The following is an 18,409-nucleotide window of genomic DNA, read 5'->3' as shown; positions in this document are numbered from 1 at the left end:
TTGTTTTGCTAACAAAAAACAAACCCACATATGCAAATGGCCAGGTGCTTCTCACAGTCATTAAGTAAAGCAGGTTTGTAGACCCTGTATTTAGCTTTCAATCTGTTTTATTTGTAGTGCCTGATAGAAAAATTGAAGTAGAAATGGATCAAAATACTTATATCCTGTATGTGTTAGTCATCCATACAGTATCTCTACTTTTTCTGATTTTTTCCTTATTATTTAGTAGAACATTTTAATGACTATTCACCATATTACAGTAGATGAATTTGCTGTGTGCAAGTCTCTAGGCTTTTAAGAACTCTACCACAGATTAATCATTTGATGTTTATTTGGTACAACATCATATGAAGTCCAGGTTTCCTTCACCACTGCTCTTCCACTTGTATAGAAATAATAGCTTCTCCTACGTTTTGTTTGAAGTAGTTGAGCTCACTTTTCACATATGATGGACTAACTTGGTAACTAAATCAATGACTGCATTGGAGTAACATTTAAATATTTTTATTGCTTCTGGTGCTTAGGTAAATCAAGTGAGCCTCTCAGGGTACTGGCATTGTTTACATTTCTAAAGTGATTTTACCTCTTTTTCTAAGAGTCACCTCTTTATTGATAGCAAGTCAATAGTAATTTTATATTAATATTTCTCTCTCTTTATTATTCATATCAGGAGTAGACACCCTCCAGAGCTAAAATCTGTGAGCGTTTGGGATGCATCAGTTATAAATTTACACAGGTCACTGATTACTCAAAAATTTCAGAATTTGAGATCAAGGACTTGTTTGTTTCACATCCTCCTCACACTGAATAGGAAGCCTAAAGCATGGAGGTAGGATGTGGTATTTCTGTGTGTGTTTTGGGCAGCCTCCTGCATGTAGTGCTGGCCATTGGGATGCTGCTTTGAGGAGCAGACCTGACTCAGGAGCTCCAGTACTGACTCCAGTGTCTCAAACATGGTGTGTTGTGGAGATGAGACCTGTGGAGTATCTGTCCTGCTGTGGACCCAGGCCTATGTGATTGACTTCCTCTGCTGGAAGGGCAATCAGAGGTGTAAGAGCACCAGCAGCTGCACCAAGTGATGGCTCTGGGCCCAGGAGTGCCCCTTGTGCTGCCCAGCAGAGAAGAAAGCCAGGCAGTTTTTTTGGACCAAGAGTCTCACTCCGTGTGAGACTCTGTCCTTTGAAGGGACCCCCCTCTCTGGGGGCATTGTGACGGCTCTGGTGGAGAGAAGACCCCCAGCTCTACACTGTGTGACCGTGGTCTGTGCCTGCAGCTGCCTCGCGAGCTCGCAGCCTTGGCCTTGCCTGTGGTGGAGCAGCCAAGCCAAGCAGCTCGAGCATGGAGAGCTTGGATCCAGGGCTGAGTTTATGAAGTTAGGGCAATTAGCAGGTTCACTGTGTGAGTTGTTTCCGCTGGCAATGATTTTGTATGTACAGTGACTATATGTTTCATCCAAACACAGCTTTTACATTAAATCACTAATTCTTTTGGCTTGCTGAGAATAAAAATACTTACATAAACTTCACAAATAAATCAGTGACTCTGTTTTGTTCAGTACACCTGCAGATTTAATTGGCTGCCTGAAAATTACAAACCAGAAAATCAAACGTGACACAAGTTGTCTGCAGGCAATACAGGTATTGTTCATATTTTCTGAGTTTCTTAAAGGAAAGAGACTTTGAGAATGTTTGTTGTGGGTGACTACAAATAAACACCCTGTCTTTTCCTTATGATGCTAAATTCTGTCCCTTCATAATTTCTTTTTTCATTAGTTTTTGGTTTGGTTTTTTTTTTTTTTTTTGCCTAAGTTTAGATATTCTAAGTTTTAAGTTGTCTCCTGAATAGGTTCTTAGCGTATTCCTGTCATAGAGGTATCTATTTCTAGAATTTTTTCTAGACATGGTTTTGGATTTACCTAATAGAAAATAAAAAATTTAGAGCAGGTGAGAGATGACAAATAAAAACATGTAATAAGACAAAAGCAGTTTGCACCCTACCCATTACATGACAGAGTGTAAATGAGAAGGTTGGAAAAGTACCCAGAACTAAAGGATTCCTGTGACTTAGTGGAAAACTCTTGTGATGAGAGATGGATAGAAATGTAGGTGGACAAAACATCAGTTATGGATTCCTTGGAAAACCAAGAAAAGCCTTTTATTTTTCCAGGTTTTTCACAACTAAAAGATGCAGACATATGCCTGCCAGTGAAACGGAGTAGAGGAGTGCTGTCTGGAAGGAATATTTCCAAGATGGCAAACTGTGATATCCTGCACTCTGGATGAGGTTATTTTTGGCAGGACAAATGAGAGCTTTCTGGTCTCCCTGCTTTGGAAGGAGGGTACTCTGTGGTGTGACCTTCTGGTGCTTTATAGTATAATCTGTATTTCATGAGAGCTGATTAACATGCTTTTATCCATGTACTCTTAGGTTTCCAACCCTATACAGGACCATAGTAAATTGCTGCTTGTAGGAAGCATTAAAACACAGGCTTTGGTCAAAAAATGTTGGTATCAACTCTCATACCTCTGGAGGACTTCAGATGTGTCTGTATTTCTTTCACTCTTTGTGTACACTTTGTGCAACACCTCTCTGTCAAAGATTGTTTTGCACCAGATATGTTCCCTCATCAGGAAATACAATTCAATAAAATGAATTGTTATGATTTATAGCTCCAAAAAGATGTCTGCAGTATAGTCTTCTGCAAAATAAGTGACAAAGCTGTTGTAGTCCAAGATGTTTGTACTGTTGTGGTGGTTTGGTCTGGCTGACTGAACATTCCAAACACAGATGGTACATATGTCTGTGGATCAGTCTTGGATACCCATACCTCTGACTTTACCCATAGTTATCATGCAGGGAACAGAAATCCCCTACAGGCAAAGGACCTTCATGTACAATAGTACTTCTTTCACAGAGTTTAAATGATCTTAGTGTCTCCTCACCATCTAACTGCAACAAACCTCTGCAAGCATAAAGCCCTGAATGTTGACCCTGAGCTGTTGGCAGGCTCTGGAAGAGCAGCAGCATGCTGGAGGGCAGAGTGCACATCCTGCAGTCTGTGGAGGATATGGAAGAACTTCCACCTTCCAACCCCAAATGCCTTGCTCCTTGGCCTGCATATAGCCAGGTGCACCACTACAGCTCCTGGGCTCCTTTCCTCATGGTGACTTCAGGGGCAGACCCAGGCAGCTCAGGCACCTGCTTTGATATAAGGTAATGGCTGCTTTTACAGAGGCTATTTTAAATGTCAGAACACCTGGATAATGAGACAGTGAGATCCTTTCAGTGAGGAGGAGGCAAGTCTAGCAGCTGTGGAACTGAAAAGACAAATCAATGTCATGGCAGGGATCTGTGCATTGTTTTGTTCCAACAGCCCCAGCCCTTTGGACATGGTATGTGGTAGTGGTACTTGTGAGCATGGCACTGCCATACTCTTGCTTTGAATAAACTGCTTTTCAGAAAGTCTTGATTCTGAGACTCATGATAAGACCAATTTATGGATATAATGGGTTGTTATTGGCTGTAGCTCGCTTAGATACATATCCCTTGCCATGTGCCCCAGCTTCTGAGCCCCAGCTGATAGAAAAATCCTGTGCTTTTTCTCCAAGAGGCAGAGAGTGTTCAAAAATTTCCTTGAAGAACAGGCTTTATTTTCCCAACTTCTGGCTCAGTTGCTTTTTAATATTGAGCCTGTCCCAGTTCTTGTTTCCTGCATCCTGGAAGCTCAAAACTTCTCCAGACACATCAGAGTTAACAGAAAGAAATGAGGAATAAGGATGGCTAAGGAATAGGGGATTATGATTGCTGTATTTGATATTTGCACAACTTCTCTCACCATATAGACTCGCAGAAGCTAGTACAGGTAGAATTACTCTGGGTAAAGTCTAACCTGGTTCAATGTCAGTACATCCATGTACTTTTTTCATCCACTAAAGCTCTTGGTCATGCCAAGAAACTGAGAGGAGGGAGGAATGGAGCTGAAGAAAGGACTTTTTAAGAAATAAAAGAAGGACAAGAGCAGAGGGAGAGGTCATATTGTATGTGATTCAAAGTTATACAACAAACTGATGAGGGGAAGGGAAGGGGAAAGGACAAGTGGAAAGGGAGAACTAAAGTCTGAGAGGCATCCTGTGAGAGAATTGAAGGGCATGGATGGGAACAAATGGACATTGAGCAGTGAAAGACAGGTCAAATGAGAAGTGAGGATGGTGGGAATTAGACTGGAAAAGTGCTAGGAAGAGGGGGCTGGAAAATGAGAGAAATGAAAAGGACCTAAGCAAGGAAACAGAATGAAATTGGAACAGAATGGATGGCATCTATTAAACTACCAAATCTAACTCATTACACTTGAGAGAAAAAATGTTAAATACACTGTTCCTGAAGAAGTTTGATGTGCCTATAGACCCATATTATATAGAATTTAATATTGCATCTGGAGACAAAACGCTGGGTGGATTTGGACTTCTGCATGGTGTGCTACCCAGCATTCTCATGGATGGAGAGCTGAAGGAAGGTGTTTTTGCTCCAAGCGGTGAATCCTGCCTGTGCTGTGCAGAGCAGCAGCTCAGGAGGAGCCGGCAGGTGGGTGGCTAGGGCTGTTCAGGAGTGGTGGCCCCAGGACCATGGCACGCCAGCCCTGCCTTGCTCCTCAGTGGAGCACAGGGATGCTGCCCGCGCCCGCCTGTGCGCGCCGTACCCGCAGCCTACCGGGCAGGCACCCGTTGCCATCTAGTGGCTATCGTAGGACTCTCTGTGCCTCGAAAACAGTTTTTTCCCAACCAAATTGCAACCCAGCAATTGCTTTTCTAGAGAAGATTTGCACTCTTTGTCCCCCAAAACTGAGTGACTTGCTCAGAAGCACAGGGTCCGATGCTTGGAGTGGAGAGCGGGCGTCCCTTTCTGTAGCAGCCAGAGTCTGGCCTTGCTTTGCAATTAGACAGGTTATTCATCTGCCTTCTAGGTGTGCATTTTACAGAAGGAGAATGCTGGAAAATCTCAAAGGCAGCCGAATGAGACCCCAGCCCTGCTGGGCTGGCAAATGGGATCTCTGCAGCACCAGGATCTTCACCTCTCACTTTTGATGATTCTGGCCAGATTATTGGCTGGAAGTATTTTGTCAGTAGATTTTAGTATTTTCACTCTTGCTAGATCCCAACTAGACAAAGACAAAATAGGTCTCAAAAGGTGCTGGGCAAGCACAGAGCAAATATTGGTCCAATGAGTCTGTTGCACTGGCTCTTCCCTGGTACCTGAGAATTGAAGACATGGTGCAGAAGGGCAGTTTAAGACTGATGGCCTTGAGTGAAAACAAAAGTCATTGGACTCCTTTTCCTTTTAGAGCTGCCAGTCACTTTCCATTTTTTTTCCCCCTGAAAAAAAGAGATGATAAAAGCTGAGAAAATTTGGAAAGGTGAGAAAAGACGGAGAGGAATGAAGGAATGAGGTCTGTGAAGCATGCCCTCTATTCACTGGTGTCTTTGAACAGGCCCATTATCTCAAGAGATCAAGTGGAAAAATTTAAGAAAATAATTCAGAGAACTTCCTTGGAAAGGTCAAATACCTCCCTTTCCCACTTTACTACTTTCTTGGGAGGAAGACCACTATAAGGAGTGGAAGAATTTTCCTTCTCTGCCTCATCTGGTACCTCAATACAGAACATCCCTGCATCCTTTACTGTGGTAGCATCTACTTGCCTTTGTGTTCACTTGTGGTGGATTATTCAGTTTTGAGCTATTGCCACTGTGGTGTATAATTATCATAGCAAATAATTACTAATTATACTTTAAGTGCTTATCACTTACACACTGAGCCTATTGTTTTCAGAAGAAAAACTTCCCCAGTTCTGGAAATAAAGCCATATGAACATCCATCACGAGGTGATAGCAGTAACTGGACAGGATTTTGTTCATGCAAGAAAAATGAAAGTCACAATATGTCTGTAGCAGCAAAGCTTTGTGTATTGTTACATGGCACAGCTGCCTTTCTTCTTTCTTGGATGCACTTGAAGAGGATCCTTGTGTCTGCTAGCTCCAGGCTAAGGCAAACCAATGTATTCCTGCAATGTATTCCTGTGACTGCAGGGCAAAAATCTGAAGCTGTTGTATGAAACCACCCCCAGCATAGGTGTTTTATAATGAAAAAATATCCCAATCTTCCTTTTTTTTTTTTTAATGCAGAATTCTGACCTTTTTTAAATGTTTATTTCAAAACAGAAGAAACCTTTGCTTTATGCTTCTGCTTAAAGTGAGGGTTTCATGCTGCTCTTTTTTTTTTTTTTTTCCCCAGTGGAAAAGAGGAAAGGAAACTGTATGTCCCACTGGAAGCTGAGAACAAATACAGCTTTGATTTTTGAAAACAGAAAAGTAACAAAACTAGATAAAGCAAAATGCAGGTCTTAGGGGGGTGGGACCCTACTGTAAAGAGACATGGTAATACAGAGAACAAAAGGAAAGAATTGCAACTGAGAATTTCATGTCAGAAAAAGAATTCTTTAAATCTAATCTGCAGCAAGGGTTGAGTGACATGGGAGTGGTGTGTTTGGAATCACTGGGTATCTGTGGGATCTGGTTAGACATCACATACTTGGAACAACCTGGAGCAATCTGCTCAGGTTTCTTCAGCCAGTCTTTTCCTCCCCCATGAGAGTGGTTATCCTGTGGATGACTTCCAGAGGTGTTGGTGCCAAACCTTCATAAAGAAATGGATCAGCTTCTCACAGCCTCCAGCCCCCTCTCTGCTGGTCCTGTTCCACCCAGCATGGTCAGCAGCAGGGTGTGGAAAGGGCACAACCTCCTGGGCATTCCTTGGCTCAGTGACCCTTCATGCTTTTATCTGGTGGCTCCTCTTTTCCATTTTCATGAGAGTCTTCATCCAGGCCCTCCTCTGATCCAGAAAAGGAGGTGGCATCTTACTGGGAGTGAATGACGACCATTTTACTTTGATTAGAGCTTCCCCAAGAGGATATTTCCTGTCATTGAGGGCCACATAGAGTTCTAAGTTCAAAATCAGTTGAAACAAGTCTTATCATAAGTTGTTGGTTTTTTTTTTTAAGTGGCCTTATATTGCATATTTACTTAGCCTGAAAAATCCTGAATAAATAGAGTTAAATAAGCACTATATTACTGAGCAATTCTTAGATCTTGTTTATATAAAAAGAGCAGAGTGAACCTATCATTGTCTGAAAGGAAAGTCACATTCCAAATCCCTGCTTGCTTTGGGCACCAAAGCGGGAATGACTATTTAATTTTAACATTTTCAAGTTTATATACTGGAACTGATGCTGGGGTATCATGAATGTGATCACAGAGCATTTTTCTTTCATGTATTCCTCTTAATTCATTCATTTTAATGTATGTTGACTTATATAAATCATTGCACAGCGTGTGTGACATGTTACAATGAAATCTAGAGAAGAGAAAGATGTCATTGGAGGGCTGAGCTCTCCAGTTGACAGTAGGACTGATAGCTTTGATACTCCCCTGTTATTCATTCTCAGTTACATCCTCAGTACATGGACAGAGGTACAGCCAGAGCCTGTGCTGTCTGTGTGATCAGTAAAGGAGCTGTGTTTAAAAATATGGCTCAATTTTGGTCTCTTCATGGGGTTTGCAAGGGTCCAAAATATTCTGAAATATGTTGTAGAGCTTTTTCTACTTTAGCTATATTCCCACCAGCTAGTTAAGCTAGGTAAGAGCTGCACTTTGTGTAGGGCTTAGCTGGAGCCACATGTAAGCATTGTCCTTCCACAAGGAAAAGCCCCAAACAGAGCTCACCAGGACTGCAGCAGGTACTTGGTCTCCAAACTGACAGGAAGATTTATATTTTCCCAGTGGAAATGATAGTTATTTTCAGTGTATTTGGTGACATCAGGGACCAGGGCTCTGAGGCAGCTTTCCTACATTTCAGGGGACCTGAGCTTGCTGATATGAGGTGTTGATGGTGAGGGCAGAGATGCACGCCTTTCTGTAGCCAGTATAATTTGTTGTCAACTCTAAACAAACACACAAAATAAAAAACAGAACCTCATCCTTGGTGATGCATAATCCATCCTTCCTTCAAGAAGCCTCTTTGTTTTGTCACTAGAAAGGATAAACCCCACAAACTACCTCACTTCATTTTTACACCAATTATTGATAGAGGGACCCCATAAATCCATGGGAAAGCTAATGGTGCACCTGTTCAACCTAAGGGCACTCAAATCCATGGTGCAATGGGAAGGTGATTTCACAGCCCCTCTCTGCCACATGGAAGTCTTTGTGCAGGCAGCAGAATTACCCAGTTTCATCAGCAGCTGGTTTAATAAAATGATCACATTAAAAACCAACCTGCAGTTTTGTTTTGTAGAGGTAATTTCAAGCTCCCTGGTCCAGTAGTCTGTGTAAAACTCGACATTGGCATGGAGAAAGGCACTGGCCAAGGGGCAGAAAAGGGAAGGTGAAAAGTGCCTTGCAATCACAGCCTGACCATGCAACCCCACCCCTCTGACAGTCAGTGCCAAAAATCTATTCCTGCCCTGCTAAGTTACGGCCATTTCAAATCATATTTTTCTTTCCCAGTTGTTTGGCAAGAGTGTTATGTTCCTAGCTTTAAATACAGCTATCCAGGGACTCCCAGCAAGACATTTATTTTTATTATGTTTTTCTTTTGGGCTTTATTCACAAAGCCAGCAAGGATAACTAAAAATCTGAGATTTGAAGGAGAAAGGGGGTTTAAATGAGAAATACCCTTTCATGGAATTTTGGTGAAACGTTTTGAAACAGAGACTAGAATGGAGATAGAATTTCCTTGATGTTTAAACTTTCATGTTTTAGTAGAGAAAAACCCACCCTGTTTGAAACAGGCCCCAGATTTTTGAGAAGCTGATGGAAGTAATGGAGTGTGACATACATAGCTGGGACAAGGAATATACTGGAAGAAGCGAGCACAGTATCTTTAAGAAGTTGCCAAGACCTGCAGAAGGCTGACATGGGCAATTTCCTCCAAACTGAAGCTACAGGCAAATGAAATAGATGGAAGGTTGTTGAAATTGAAGGTATGAGTCTTCTGAGCTCTATACAAAATGAATGAGCAGGCAGTTATGAGGATACCAGAGTTACCAAGAGTTGGAAGTAGGCGTATGCTGTATGAACGTGCAGTCACCTTTGTCAAGATGGTCCCATTAAACCTTAAAACTGAAAATTTTAATGAGAAGAGAATAAAAGTATACCAGTTACTTTCACTCTACAATATAAACAGGTACAGCTTCAAGGAAATAGACTGTGCTTTGGAAGGATCTGTAAAGGGACTTGGTGCATCCCAGATTCAGGGCAGCAACTCTCTCTCTTCAGACCAGTGACACTCAGCGTTGCAGAGGTGCCACTACCTCTTCCAAAGGCAAGGGAGTACTGAAAGTCTGTGGTGGCAAATGATCTTTTCCTAATGCAGAGCCTGACACAGGTATCAGTCTTAGGCCACTTCTAGGTGTAGACACCCAAGCTGGTGCTGGACTTGCATCACGGTGGACATCTGCTGATTGTCACTGTGACCAGGAGCACCTGCTGCTCTTGGTTGCCAAGTGTTATGCGACAAATTTTTACTGAGTCCCTGAGTTTCTGGAGAGATTAAAGTGGATCAGGACCTTATGCAGCCACATCAGGGCCAGAGATTGTTCTGTGTAGGACAGGCTTGGAACATTGGTTGAGAGAGAAGGAAGAGTAGATGTGTATTTGGGATGGATGTCCCAGATTAACCCCCAGCTCCCTCAAGAGAAAAGTAGATGTGTTACTAGAGGAGCTGTTGGAATAGAAAGCTGAGGCACCAGAGATCTGCCAATATCAGCAAAAGCCTTGCCCCAGCTGCTGAGTGCACCTACTGACTTTGAATCAGGCTCTAGAGGGAAATTTCACTAGTTGCAAGACTTACAAGCTTGCCAACCCCACCTAAAAATGAGAACTGCAAACTTGTAACTGGTGACCCTCTAGCTGGTTTAAAAACCAACCACAAAAAAACCACACTTGTATGATTTAAAATCTATACAGTATTTCAAGTTGAACACAGTTAAGAGGTGTAAATAGCCTTTAAGTAGAATGCATCAGAAATATGGGGAGATTGTGGGAACGAGCCAACAGCCAGCTGGTAACACAGGCAGCTCAGGTATGACAAGCAGGACTCAAGGTCCTGTTCTGTAAAACTCCGTGAGAAGTTGACCTCAGTCTTCCATCAGCACATCTCTGTGCACTTGGTATTTTAATATCCAGAGAAATGAAGTTGTTCCAAGAGAAGAAACAGCCACTAAAACATAAAAACCAGCCAAGCGGTTTAGAAATTTACTGAGATTGAATCCTAGCCATGTTATTGCACCAAAAGGCCCTGAGCAAATCTCTCCATGAAACACTTTCCGGACATTCTGTTTAATCACTGTGCAGGACAGTATTTTCCTCCTGATCTCTCTAAATTTGCATGGGCTAGGAAAGTATCATTATTTTATACATATGTCAAGATTCAAGCTGGAGTACAAACCTCACTTCTGAAGATGGGTGTGTGTGACTGTGGCAAAAGATCACATCCCCCCTCTCCCACACTTGGCAACTGTCTTTGAAGGGTAATATGATTTGTCCCAAGATGAAAACTAGGTGAGAATTACAGGAGGAACTGTGACATAAGGAGATAAAATCCTAAAGTAGTTCCAGAGATGCTTGTTGTATTGTAATTGTGCATTCAGTAAACTCAAAGACTGTAAACATTTCTAGCTCTTCCTGCTTATACATGAACTCTTTAGACCTGCTCGTCTTACACTGGCAATATTTAGATACTGTATAAGTGCAATAAATCAAATCATAGTCATCCACATAACCAGCATCACACTTCTTGTGCCCGAGTCTCCTCTCTACTACTCTGCCACAATGTGACTCCTGCTGCACCCAAGGAAAACTGATTCTTCTTCCTCTCCCTGTCTTGTGCTCAGAAGGGCTCAGGGAGACAGAAGGTACAAAATAATTGGAAGTTGTGAACATCCAGTCATAGAATCATGAAGGTTGGAAAAGATCTCAAAGATCATGGAGTCCAGCCCCTGATCAAACACTGCCATGTGAACTCAACCATAGCACAGTGCCATGTCCAGTCATCCCTGGAACAGCTCCAGGGATGGTGACTCCACCACCCTGTTCCAATGCCTAACCACCCTTTCAGTGAACAAACTCTTCCTTATGTCCAGCCTGAACCTCTCATGTTTTAACTTGATGGCAGCAGACTAGTACTGTCCCTGTAAAGTGTAATAGTAATTTAGATGACACTGAAACTACTAAGCAAAAAAATGAAAAAAATTCCCAATATGGAATGTCAGTGATGTGGCCTAGCATAAATGTCTATTTTGTTGACAAGAAAGAAGCTGGCAGCAAGCAAAATATGTATAAGCTGAAAGTTTGTGGAATTGGGAATTTTTGCCCTCTCTTTAAAAATGGCTTTCCTGCAGAAAGATAATTCCTTTAATGCTTTCATTTCACAGAATAACTTAATGATCAAAGATACATTCCATAGACAAGATGTTCCCAAATGTTATTCCTAAATGTTATTCCTAAATGTTATCCATCACTAGGGAAAAGGACAGTAGGCCAGGTCCTAGGAGCTTAGCTTTGAGAGACTGATACTGATCTTCAGAGCTCTGTTTGTCTACTGAGATATCAGTAAAAAGGACCTGACACAAGTCAGAGCTTTGTCAATCATCATAACCCATGAGAAGAGCTCTGCCTGTGAAACAGGCAAATACAAACTGTCCCAGGGCAGGACAGGACTAACAGCAGAGAGAATAAATGACAATAATGCACAGTGCAGGGGTGAGGCTTCCTCCTGAGTACTTCACTGCTGAATTCAGGTGTAAGGAAACAAAGGGAGCAGGTGCAGGGAAGGACTCCACCTGAATTCTGGAAAGCACCCATGGAAAATCAAGCAATTCAGCCTCTTTAGCCTTACAGAACTAAGGCTGAGACAAAATATACAGCTTTGGTCTACGCATGCTGCAGGGGGCAAAGGGAAAAAACTGGAAAAAAGGGAAGATTCAACTTATCCTACAACTGTGCATAAACATCAGTATCAGTAACACACAGGAATGTATCAGTCAGTATGCTAGCAAGGTATGTATGAATATGGCTGTTAAGTAGCAAGTCAAAGGAACTGATTTTCAGAGCTAAGATATTTCCTTCTTTCAGGCTAATTTGCTTGGAAAAGTATTATGTGAGCACTTTTATAGTGTACTGAGACAGGCAAACAGTTACACACTTTCCCCACTTTTGGTGCATGTAAAATATAAGCGCCTGTGAAGGTTTTTTAAAGACTAACCAGGTAAAACTTACAGACATGGCTCCAACCAGACACATTTGTAAAGACAAGTTCCACAGTAAAACAATGAAAGGAAAATAAAATATGGCAACTCAGGTTTTTGGCAAACATTTTATATTTTTTATATAAAAATCTCAGTAAGAAACCTAGCAGAATATCTGACCGAAACATCTGCCTTACAACAAGTTCAAAAAAAACCTCACAAAAAAAAGAGAAATTAAGAAAAAAAAAAAAGTAAAATTCCAACCCCCAAAATATTTTTTAATTATAAACCAGAATATCAACAAAACACTTAAAATAATCTCAGATTGTTTGGCAATTCATCACATCATAACAAGAGACACATTTGATCATAAGAAAAGTTTAACTTTATATACAACTTCACTTGAACATTTGCTCTTACCAGAGTTAATATACATTAAAAAAAGATTCTGGCAATAAAACCAGCTTCTATTTTTAATACCTGTGTATAAAATGTAACATAAAATGCTGAAGCTCTATAGTTAGAAGTGAGATTTGATTTCAATGGGTCCCTCTTTGTTGAAAAAGATAAATACTGAAAGAACAGGTGTTTAGCTGCAAAATAAAACTGTTTCGTTTTAGGGTGGTATTGGCTGACTGTGAATAAATCTAACCTAGTACTATTCATTTCTTGAAGTTGGTAGTAAATTTACAAGTGAAAATATAATCTAGTAAGATTACATTTTAAATGTCATACTTTGTCACAAATGTGAACAGAAAGGAGCCAAGTCCCTTTCACTATGCTAAACTACTTTAATGCATGCGAGAAAAATATTTTACCAACTGTCTGAGCATATTTCAGAGAACTTCAGATTTTAGACAGCCCTGGGGGAGCGGAGGGGAAGTTTCCTACTGACATCTGCATAGAATGTAAAATATATAATTAAAAAACCCTAAGGTATATACTAAAGTTTACAGACCAATGCTTTCCATATAATAAATAAAATGTCCATCATTGATTAAATTCATACACAGAGTAAAATACAACCTATTTTTACAAGTTTATGTACAAAGTGTATTAGTAGGCACATGGGTGCCTTATGGGCTGGAAGCATCTGCATTAGCATGTCACATTGGGAAACTCCAACTTTCCAAGTCAGTGATAAAATATATAACTACTTTGTTTTTCATTCAGATACAAAGTAAACTTATTTTTCATCTGAAATAAATGTACATAATATTCTGTATAAACAATAGTTTATAAAGCTGTTTAAAATGTAACTTAAAAGTACTGCATTGTTTAACTCAGAGCTCTGAAACAAGCACGTGCAAATCCCTTTGCTTTAAAAAAAATAGAAGCACAGATGTTTGTTTTCCTTTTGACTCTTCCAAGAACAGTACTGGCTGGTAAAGATTATCGTTTTGCTTTCTTTAACGGCGTCTCCTCTGTTTTCTGCTGGCCTTTTCTCCGTACCACTGTTGGGCTCTCCTCCCTTTTACGCTTGGCTGACTGCACCTTTACCCTGAAAAGCATATTAATCATTATTTTCACAATGGTAGAGCTTGCAAAGAAAAGAGTGGTCAGGCATGATTCTGTTCAGAGGGCTGAACAAAACCGTCCATCTCTGATGAACTGTCCATCTCTGATATATTACATAAAAGCTACTAAAACACACTTCTTAATAGGATATGGGGTACTAATTTTGTGTGTTGGGGAGTGCTCCATATGTAGAATTTGGGGATAGAATTCTCCTTCCTTCTCTTTCCCTGGAAAGATTTGTGGATTTATAACAGAACATAATGGACTTTATTTCCCTGTCCCCCATCTCACACAGACAGAATAGCAGCAATAGTGTCTCAGGCCTGCATACACAAGGGGGAGTAAAGGGCAGACTTCACATGCCCTTGCCCTATGCATTCACACTCCCATCTATAGGCTCACCATATTTCAGCTGCAACTAACTGTAAATGGGTTTAAACTCTTGGCCATTCATAACCACACAAAATAATGGAGCTGAAGTGAACTGTGACAGCCATCAGTGCACAATTCTCCAGGTTCAGCCTGAAGACACTGACACATTTCAAAAGAATGACCAATACAAAACATTTTACAGGTAAACTACAAGATGCAGAGCAAATATATTACTTACCGTGCATCACATTTATTACTTATTCCCTTGGCATTCTGCACTGTGACCTTAGCTTTCCCAATTAAAAAGTGTAACAGGAAAGGAGGGAAAGGGAAATATATTCAAAACTTGGTGTATGGGCTCTCAGAGCTTATCCTCTTTTTATCAGCTGATCTTAGATCTTCGAAACATTAGAATTGTGTCATTGTATTTAACTTTAACCTGAACTACCAATGCTCTTACCCCCCACCCAAGAAAGAATCACAGCTGAAGTTAAATACTACATAAACAGCATTTTCAGATTCTCCCAAGAGGTTTCCAAGGATAAAAAGTAAAAAATCTAGTCTTCCAAATGTCAAATAAAGGAAGAAAAAGAAAAAATGTAAACAGAAGAAAATCCTTTAAAAGCTTTTTATATATCACACGAGAACAGAACATAACTAGTCTGCTGTTCAGATTTTGAAGCAGTACGTTACATATAAGGCAAAGACCACTGTAGTGGCTTCCAAAACAAATACTCAAAGTAGATTCAACTTTAATACTTACTGTGTCAATGGAGGAGATTTATTAATTTTTGTATCACTCGGAGATCTCTTTTTAGCTGTTAGTTTCTGTTGTTTTCTAGGAGAAACTGAATTTGGACTGCTGCCTTTAGAAGTTGCACGTGTGGTTGGCTTGCTGGGCTGTTTTCTGTAATACAAAAGAATGATGAATTTATATATAAGAAAATACTTCTACTGAGTCAATTTCTTCTTGCACTCCAAGTGCAGATAACTAAGACTGCACAGTATTTGTGACAAGTAAATCAAAGTTGCCAAAAGAAACAGTGAAAAAAACGTATTTGCCTGCTTCAAGACACATTGCGATGCCAAGTTGTGCATTTTTGTATCAAATGTAGAATCAAAAGAGTGCTTTACTGACAATATCTGGTATTTACAAAAAAACCCCAAAGCAATCCATTTCAAATCTTGCTATAATTTTTGTATGCAAGTGTCTATGTTTAAAAGAACATCTCGTAGTCTGAATTCACTCATATAAGCTTTGCTATCTGCACGTTCAGAAACATGAAAAACTCATTACTGGTGATAAATTAATTAGTTTAGAAAACAGGTGACTTAAATCAGAGAAATCCAGCAATGCTGAATAAGAAGAAGCATCTTCTTCCACAGAATTTTTCCCAGATGCTACTTATAAAATGCAGACTGTATGCAGCACCTTAAAGTAGATATGCTTTGCTGCAATGAGAGCTAGAAAGGTAGCATTAGAAATCTGAGACACAACCCCAAATCTATAAAAAAAAAGTAGATTTTTCACAAGCAACCAGAATAAACCCACAAATACCTAAACCTTTTATAGCTAACAATGATGTGAGACTAAAGAAAGTCACTTTGCATTTACCAAAACAAAGCTGTTGTTTACTGAGTGGTAGTGGTAAACCATCACAGTTTTTACGTAAATGAAGAATCATGTCAGATTTAAATTAAATTCTTCAAATAAAGAATCACTTTCAGATTCAGTTCTGGAATTATCAGTTCAAAGCACAGTGGCAACTGTGCTTCATGTACTGCCCAAAGACTAACATATAATATATACAATATAATAAATGATATTGTTAAGAGGGAAGCAGATAAGGTCAATTGAAACTCCCACCACCAATATAAAAAAAACACCTGGACTCCAATTATTTTCTGAAAGACAGCAACACAAATCAAAACTTCCCCAAGCTGTTATATTTCACTGTTTCCACAATAAGATCAAGAGGATGAGCTCTGCTAGAATTCAGTATGCCGATAGAAGGCTGACCAGTGCTAAGGCAGATAGAGAATGGCTTCCTGAAAACAGAACTCTTGCTACTCACGCTTGTTTTTCACAGCAAGATTGCTCTCCAAGCTTGCAGATCACCATACTAGAAATTAAATCCTCTACATTCATGTATTTAACTTGGACAGTACTTAAAGAAACAGACAGGGATAATTACATTTTCACCTTGCTCCAACACCAAATACCAAATGGTGAATTGTCAACTCTAATGTCCCATTTTACCCTTCAGAACCAAGTGTGCTTAGACTCAAATTCTGAGGCATCACCAGGATAAGAGTGCCAACAGCATCAATTCTTACCTTGTTACATATTCAAGTATGCCTTTTGAGACCCTAAGAGTTTCCCTTAACCTCACCTTTTGTCTCTTCATTCTTAGAAGAGTGGTACTAGAATTAGAATCAAAATTATTTGGGAAGCTCTTATAAATTTAAAACAAACAGAAAAAGGCAAGAAGAGGAAGTAACAACCTCTTCCCTGCAACAAACCCCACAGCTGAGAACAATGTAGAAAAAGCTTGTTATTGGAGTCTCCACACAGTTACCTTTGAGCCTCTAATCTTGTGGCTGATCTAGTTGTGGCCCCAGAATATGCATCATCATCTTCCTCACCATCCTCTTCCTCACCTTCCTCTTGCTCTTTTAGTTCATCTTCAGAAGATGTTAATTTCCGACGTTTCTTCTCAGGCTCCAGTGTTTCTGTCCATTTAAAATTTTACACATAGGCTATAATTTTCCAAAAGGCCTTGAACACTTAATTTAGAAAAGGTATTCTAGTCATAACTCCCATTTTCAGTAAGTAATTTTCCATTTCCTTCGTATTTCAACATTTTTAATTCACACTTGTTTGACTTAATCTTGCTAACACATTCACCACAGTTTACTTACACAGCTCCTAGCCAGAATTCATAGAAAATTCATGAGGCTTTATAGAAGCATCTGGAATGTAGCAATTCTGACATGAGATTACAGCAATTTACACATATTTACATAATATTTACACTAGCTGTAACTCAATGATTTTTCCCCAAGAAAGGAAAATTGAATAAAGCTTATCTTGTTGCTATTAGTAAACAGAAAAGCACAGCAGTATTTTCTTATTCTGTTAGAAACAGCACAATTTCTCATGCTTTTACCCATTTCCTCTGATTGAACCAGAGAACGCCTGGGCTTTCTTCCCCTTTTGCGCACAACCATTTCTGCTTTATCAGCTTCATCTTCCTGAAAAATCAAAATGGAACCATGTAAGTCAAGAACTATTTACTTTACATAGAAGACAGGCATTTTTCATTATATACTGCTTGTAAATTTACAAATCACACTTACATTTGTTGTTTCTTTCTTATTAGATATGTCTGTACCTAAAAAGAAAGGAAAGAACAAAAGTTGATCCTGAAGTTCAAATCTTTCACCAATCAATTTAAAAGGGACTTCTTGTGTACTCTCTCAACTTTGCATAAATATCACAGTAGCTCAAAAAGCATTTAAACTCTCTAATTTAGAAAATAGCTTTGTTATATACAGAGACTGGGACAATGATTTAATTTTTTTTTGTAAGTACTAGGGCTTTATATCACTGACAGTATTTATTGCTTTGTTGCAGATTTGCTGTTTTCTTTTAATGGAAAAGCAGAAGTTACTTATCCTCTTTAACTACTGTCAACCAATTACAGAATCACAGAAAAATTTGGCTTAGAAAGGGCTTCTAGATCACCTAGTCCAATCTCCTGTTCAAAGCACAGCTAAATTAATTGATCTAATCATACTGCACAATACTATACACACACTTGCTCAGTCTAACTATGAAAGTCTCCAAGAACATGGTCTCTTCAGGTGATCTGTTCTAGTGCTTAACTGCACTGATGTTAAAGCACCAAGATGACTGAGATGAAGCTCAAAAAGACACTATTTAAAACCTTTCTAGTATGCATATGACATGACTTCCTCTGCTGAAATACTTCTTACTTTCAACTCAGTAATTTTTACAGGCTAGCCTACACAAATCTGTTAAAACAGATTTTTAACTCTACATCCCATGTGTCAACTTGGCTTCTTCTCCATAGTTACCACTTCTACCATAATTCTGAGATGAGAGAGATTATTTTACAAAGCTTCTGAACTCTGTCAAACAGAATTTTCTTTAACACCACAAGGATAAAATCCTTAGCAATAGAAAAGAGAAGCAACCTA

The 18,409-nt window shown here is 39.7% G+C and overlaps 1 protein-coding gene across 2 annotated transcripts in view; it reads right to left on the bottom strand.

The window, feature by feature from the left end:
* Positions 1-12,404: 12,404 nt before the first annotated feature.
* BOD1L1 (biorientation of chromosomes in cell division 1 like 1) overlaps positions 12,405-18,409 on the bottom strand; it is a 36,103-nt gene continuing 30,098 nt past the window's right edge. For both annotated transcript variants that reach the window (XM_015625019.3, XM_015625020.3), the window contains 5 exons: positions 17,546-17,580; positions 17,356-17,440; positions 16,765-16,918; positions 14,949-15,092; positions 12,405-13,796 (listed from right to left, as the gene is read on the bottom strand). In XM_015625019.3, the coding sequence (XP_015480505.1) occupies positions 13,688-13,796; positions 14,949-15,092; positions 16,765-16,918; positions 17,356-17,440; positions 17,546-17,580 (527 nt within the window). In that variant the 3' untranslated portion in view covers positions 12,405-13,687. The remainder of the gene's footprint in view (positions 13,797-14,948; positions 15,093-16,764; positions 16,919-17,355; positions 17,441-17,545; positions 17,581-18,409) is intronic.

The sequence above is a fragment of the Parus major genome, chromosome 4 (genome assembly GCF_001522545.3).
Source record: "Parus major isolate Abel chromosome 4, Parus_major1.1, whole genome shotgun sequence".
Classification (NCBI taxonomy): Eukaryota; Metazoa; Chordata; class Aves; order Passeriformes; family Paridae; genus Parus; species Parus major.
Note: the sequence above shows the minus strand (reverse complement) of the source record. Positions and strands in the feature narration are given on the sequence as shown.